Source organism: Triticum aestivum, chromosome 4B (assembly GCF_018294505.1).
Source record: "Triticum aestivum cultivar Chinese Spring chromosome 4B, IWGSC CS RefSeq v2.1, whole genome shotgun sequence".
NCBI classification, from domain to species: domain Eukaryota; kingdom Viridiplantae; phylum Streptophyta; class Magnoliopsida; order Poales; family Poaceae; genus Triticum; species Triticum aestivum.
In genome coordinates this window covers 500,513,482-500,519,687 of record NC_057804.1, presented here as the reverse complement: position 1 = coordinate 500,519,687, position 6,206 = coordinate 500,513,482, and the positions used below count along the sequence as shown (strand labels likewise).

The 6,206-nt window shown below is 54.2% G+C and overlaps 1 protein-coding gene across 1 annotated transcript; it reads left to right on the top strand.

Annotated features, from left to right (window-relative positions):
* The first annotated feature begins 200 nt into the window (after nucleotides 1-200).
* LOC123092936 (glucan endo-1,3-beta-glucosidase 3) lies at nucleotides 201-4,091 on the top strand. Its single transcript, XM_044514793.1, has 3 exons — nucleotides 201-577; nucleotides 2,371-3,627; nucleotides 3,721-4,091. The coding sequence occupies exons 1-3, from the start codon at nucleotides 511-513 to the stop codon at nucleotides 3,897-3,899; spliced, it is 1,503 nt and encodes a 500-aa protein (XP_044370728.1). The 5' UTR covers nucleotides 201-510; the 3' UTR covers nucleotides 3,900-4,091.
* The last annotated feature ends 2,115 nt before the right edge of the window (nucleotides 4,092-6,206 follow it).

Below are 6,206 nucleotides of genomic sequence, written 5' to 3'. Positions count from 1 at the left end.
TCCGGAAAGATGCCTTGCTTGCTGACATGCGGGCCGGCCAACGTGGTGGGCGTAACTGTCAGTGACGGCCGCGGCACCAGGAGGGGTACTCCGGCGAAGCAACGGATCCGTTGGTGGGCTCCCCCTCCCATTGGGCTGCGTCCCCACTTTTGCACAAAAGCCCCTCCTTTTCTGCGTCCTCGTATTAATAGGCCCACTCGCCACACCTCCCCGGCCTGTCCAGCTTCTCTTCTTCCTCTCGACCCCTGCTTCTCCCCTTCTCATCCCCTTTCGCTTCTTCGGCTTCCTCTTCCTATCAAGTTGCCTTTGGCTTCTTCGGTTTGCTCATCTTTGCCAAGTTATCATCCATCGAGTTAGGCAGTTTAGATCTTGGAGAAAAGGAGTAGCTAGCTAGGTTCCTTTTACTTCTCCCCGAGCTGGGAGAGAGAAAACAGAGCGGAGAAGACAGAGAAGTTGACCGGGCTAAAGTGGTTTGGAGCTCCTGGCTGGGCCTTTGCTTTTGGCGACGACATGGCGAAGCTCCACTTCTTCCTCCTCTTGCTGCTGGCCGCCGCCCAAGCCACTCACGGCGAAGATGGTGAGTTTGTTTCTTCGCTTCTTTCTATTCCGGTATACTCATGTCGGGCATTTCTTGTAGTACATGGTTAGTTCTTTTCTTTCACCATGCATGCTTTTCCATCTCGGACGATCTCTGTGCCGCTGCAGTGCTGATTCTACTACTAGCCAGGCTGGATTTTTATCATTCTTACAGCAACACTGGGAACCCAGCCTGAGGATGATTGAGACTAGTCGAACTAGTGCCGTCCCTTTCTCTTGGATTTTTTTCCTTTGTCGTCTTATGATCCGGTGTGTTTCTGGCTTGTCCTGCTGGGAATGTTCAGCCATCAGCTTTCTCTTGCTATCAGATTAAGTATCTGTCTCTTAACATTTGAGTAATTGCTAGGAGTAGTATGGGATACGGGTAAATCAAGCAGTATCTTTTGGGGCTTGGATTTGAGTACTCGTCCTGCTCGTCCTGTTCTGTGCTTGCCCACCCGGTTTCCCTGGGATTCCCTTCTCTGGGCTTTTCCAGGCCGTGTATTCTTGCCTTGCTCATTTCACGTGCAATGGACTAGTTTTTATGCAAGTTATGCACGTTCCATAAGAACATCTGGTCACCCTAAAAAAAAATAACATCTGGTCCTCTTAATCATTGTATTCTACTATTATAGTAGGCTTAGAATAAGATTTACTTGGAGCTAGGGCAAGGAATATTACGAGTAGCATCAAACGGTCTCACACCCAACGCTAATCTGCCTATACGTACTAAAATAATGCAGCTACCAGATAACCAAGAACCAACCCCGGCATCCCATGAATCTGTGATGGCTTTGTGCACATAAGTTTAAGCAGAAAGAGACGATGGCCGCTGAGCTCGTACGGCGGCCCATGTTTAGCGTCAGCCTTTGTGGGTCCTCCCTGTCCTCCTCTTCTCTCCCCCAGCCGGTAATTTCCGATAGTACAGTAGGATGCATGTGCTGCAACACCCGATAGTACAGTCGGTGGGCGTCCATCGTGGTCAAGCAGTAGCATCTATGGTCAAACCACTGACTGTCCCTCCCGGAGTAAGGATTGGTGTTAATCATCAGGGTTAACTCAGGGGGAATGACTCGGTAATTATGTCACGGATCACATGCCGATTGCGACAAGACACTGGTCACTAGTCTGAGCGTGCACAGCACCGTCTCTCTCTGCCAGTTCGACCCGTTTGACTGTGAAAGGAAAAAGTGTTGTGTCTGCGGGACCACATGGCAGTGTATTAGTACTGGCCGGCGGGCCCTGCGTGGTTAATGAAGTCACGTTCACGTCTAGGGCGTACGCGACACGGCTAGCTTTGCTTGCCTTGTCTGCGCGAGTGCAGCAGAGAGGTGCAGTGCAGTGCACCCACGGGAGCCCGGGATTGCCCGGATGGCCGCACGAAAGACCAAAGCCACTGTGCCCAACGTCTTTCCCCATACCCAGTTTGTGCTTTACAGCTAGCCGTGTGCCCCCTCCCAAATGTCCCATGCCAATTTTTCTCAATATGAAAACCGGAGGAGTGGCTTGTTTTCAGCTTTATAAAACATTCCTCCCTTCTCTTTTTGTACTTGTCATTTTTTTACTGTTATGTTCATGATACTTTAGCATCGGCATCAAGCATGTCTGTGCAATTAGTATATGATTTAACAAAGATTCCTGCTCTAGTATGCACTTTGTTCTCTCGCCTAAACTAAAAACACGGAGACTGTATTTGCATCTGATGATGGCCTAAAAGATGCATGCCACGTTTGTGCAGAACTTTGTTACACGTAGATAGCTCTATTGTCTGAACTTTGTTTTGTTGGCGTGCAGGGGCGTACATCGGCGTCAACATCGGCACGGCCATGTCATCGGTGCCGGCTGCCACGCAGATCACCACGCTGCTCCGCTCGCAGAACATCCGCCACATCCGCCTCTATGACGCTGACCCGGGGATGCTGTCGGCGCTGGCCAACACCGGCATCCGCGTCATCATCTCCGTCCCCAACGAGCAGCTCCTCGCCATCGGCAACTCCAACGCCACGGCGGCCAAGTGGGTGGCGCGCAACGTGGCCGCCCACTACCCGTCCGTGAACATCACGGCCATCGCGGTCGGCTCCGAGGTGCTCTCCACGCTCCCCAACGCTGCGCCGCTCATCATGCCCGCCATGCGCTACCTCCAGAATGCGCTCGTGGCCGCGGCGCTCGACAAGTACATCAAGATCTCCACGCCGCACTCGTCCTCCATCATCCTCGACTCCTTCCCGCCGTCGCAGGCCTTCTTCAACCGCTCGCTCGACCCCGTGCTCGTGCCCATGCTCAAGTTCCTGCAGTCCACCGGCGCCCCGCTCATGCTCAACGTGTACCCGTACTACGACTACATGCGCTCCAACGGCGTCATCCCGCTAGACTACGCGCTGTTTCGGCCTCTGCCACCCAACAAGGAGGCCGTGGACGCCAACACCCTGCTGCACTACACCAACGTCTTCGACGCCGTCGTGGACGCCGCCTACTTCGCCATGGCGTACCTCAACGTCACCAACGTGCCGGTCATGGTGACGGAGACCGGGTGGCCGCACAAGGGCGACGCGTCCGCCGAGCCGGACGCCAACAACGACAACGCCGACACGTACAACAGCAACCTCATCCGGCACGTCATGAACGTCACCGGCACGCCGAAGCACCCCGGGGTGGCCGTGCCGACGTTCATCTACGAGCTCTACGACGAGGACACCCGCCCCGGCACAGCATCCGAGAAGTACTGGGGCCTGTTCGACATGAACGGCATCCCGGCGTACGCGCTGCACCTGACGGGCTCCGGCGTGCTGCTGGCCAACGACACGACGAACCAGACCTACTGCGTGGCGCGGGAGGGCGCGGACGAGAAGATGCTGCAGGCCGCGCTCGACTGGGCGTGCGGCCCGGGGAAGGTGGACTGCTCCGTGCTGACGCAGGGAAAGCCGTGCTATGACCCGGACACCGTGGAGGATCATGCCACGTACGCGTTCAATGCCTACTACCATGGGATGGGGATGGGCTCGGGGACGTGCTACTTCTCCGGCGTCGCCGTGATCACGACGACCGATCCGAGTAAGCTCAACAGCCTTCCATGCAAGTAACTTCCTTGCCTGTTCTTTCGCATTCTTGGACTCATGCTGTGGGAACGTCTCTTTGCTTGTGCAGGCCATGGATCTTGTGTCTATAGTGGGAAGAACGGCAGCGCGTTGCTGAACGGAACCTCGCTGGCGCCTTCGTCGAACTCCACCACGGACTCCGGCTCCTGGCGAGCAGCCGGCGATGTGACGTCGTTCGTCCGGATCGTCGTCACCGCGCTGCTCTTGAGCGTCGTCACTGTGTTGTAGGATGTGAGTAGTAGGAAGTCAGGCAGCAGAGTAGGGAAGCCGTGCTACTATTAGTGACGTGAGATATTCTTTTTTGTTGTCAAGTGGAATTGGCCTCGGTGCTGCTGGGTGGCAAGTGTCATTCCAAATGGAACGGATGTGGTTATTGTTGGCTCTTAAGATACGAGCTCGTACTCTGGTATTGGTTGGGAATTTGGGATTGTTTTGATCGTGTTTGCGCTCACCACGATCATGTACGCGTCCAACCAGAATAAGAGCATCTCTAGCAAGTAGGCATCTCTAGCAAGTAGCAACCCTGTATAGACGCGTTTACAATTCGCGGAAAAACGGCTTTGCGGGCCGGCGCCCCACAAAACTGACCTGCATAGAAGGATATTTGCGGAATATACTTTTTTATGGGTCGGCTTTCAAATACAACAATCATCCAAACTAGTCTCTCCATCCCATAATATAAGAATGTTTTTGACAAACTACTCCCTCTGTCCCGTAATACTAGTGTAAAAAACGTTCTTATATTATGGGACAGAGGGAATATAAAATAATTATTCAGAAAAATATCAATACCAACACAATAATCTTTCACATTACAAATAATTATTCAAATCACCAAAGCAAACTAAATAATGCAATATAAAACTTGTCTCGAATACAAATAGCACATGAATTAAATAAAAATGAATAAAAAAAATGAGTTTGTTACTGTCCAGCCATTTACCAATGGTGCTCAATGAGATCCTTCTGAAGCTGAAAGTGGGTGTTTGCATTTTCAATCTCCTTGTATGTATGAAGAAAAGCTCTATTCGGGTCTTAGGGTCTCTAGCTGCTACCGACAATTTGCCTCGCAAGCTTGAACAATTTTCACAAAGAGAGATCGGCGCATTCGGTACCTTCTCCGGAAGAGGTGCGGTGGATATGTTGGATTCTCCGCGAAGTAGTCTTGCATTAGCATCTCGTTCCCGAGATGGCGACTTCGAGGAATGCAAAGACGCCCGACAGTCGATCCTCGCCGCCTCTTTCGGTTCTAGTCTTCGTGCTCCTTCACGGCAAGGGCCATCACCAACGTTTCCTGCCGATAGTTTGCAAGCAGCGTCTCAACATCCGAGTCGTCCGAATCAGACGAATCGTCGAACAAAACCTTCTCGCATGGGCTCAATTCCATCCACATGAACAAAAATCGCACGCGCGCGTCAACCAACTATGCGTAGCGCTCGGAACAAATCACAAGCAAACACTCACCGACGGCTCGTGGGGCGGGCGCTCTCGGGCGACGACTAGGGGCGGCTCGAGGACAGTCGATCCCCGGCGGCGACGGCGACCAGGGGCCGCTCGTCTCACCGGATCTGGGGGATGGTGCAGCGTATCGTTGATGGAGGGTGGGGGACGCCCCCGCAGCGCGATTTCACCGGCAGATTTGGCCGGAATCGCCGTCGGCTGACGGGTGGAACCAATGGCGGGTGACAGCGGAAGGAGGTGGGAAAAGGGCGCGGGCTGAAATGTCCCTCCCGCCAACCGCTTTCCTGTGATACTGGGCAACGTAGGGGCGAGGCGGAAACCTGCTTATTCGCGGGTTGGGGCCGAGATGTTGCCGCGCCCCTTAAAAAAATTTACGGGCTGGCCGCGTTTGCGTGGTTTGTTCGGGCGGGATTTTCCACGCCGACCCACATTTTGGCAGTTATTTTGCGGGTCGGGGCTTTTTATGGGGTCTGCTAGAAATGCTCTAAGTGACACCGTCATCAACCCAGGGACACAACCTCTCGAATTCCCACCGGGATGGCCCGCCTCACTCTCCTTCCTTCCAACCTCCCTTGCTGTCCCGAGCAATGTGTCCCTCCCTCATGGACCATCCCTTCCCCACGGACCCTTCCTTACATCTCTCTATCACCTTTCCCCTCGAATTTCCACCAGGGTGGCCCGCCTCACTCTCCTTCCTTCCAACCCTCCTTACAGTCCCGAGTGATGTGCCCCTTACCCCTCCCACGCAGTGCATGCACTTGGTCTTCTTCCAGCATTCAGCGGAGATGTGCCCTTCATCACCGCAGTTATAGAAACAACCATAGAGCTCCACCGGGATGTTGGCCTTGGGAGGCCTCGAGGTGGGCAGGGTGAAACCCTGGTGACGCCGCTGTGCCGGCGGAGACTGCGGCTCAGAAGCAGGATTCCTAGGGCGGCGGCCGTATTGGTCTACCACTCCGGCCTCGACGGTCGCGGGGGACGGGAAGGTCCAGACGTCGTGCCCTGGGTTATTGGCCCAAGGGGGTGCCCACCACATCAGGGGCAACAACGGTAGATCAAGTTGGGGCCTCGAGG

Coding starts and splice junctions, on each gene's coding strand:
- LOC123092936 (XM_044514793.1), top strand. CDS start 511: ATGGCGAAGCTCCACTTCTTCCTCCTCTTGCTGCTGGCCGCCGCCCAA. Junction 578..2,370: donor AGCCACTCACGGCGAAGATG/GTGAGTTTGTTT, acceptor GTTGGCGTGCAG/GGGCGTACATCGGCGTCAAC. Junction 3,628..3,720: donor GATCACGACGACCGATCCGA/GTAAGCTCAACA, acceptor TTGCTTGTGCAG/GCCATGGATCTTGTGTCTAT.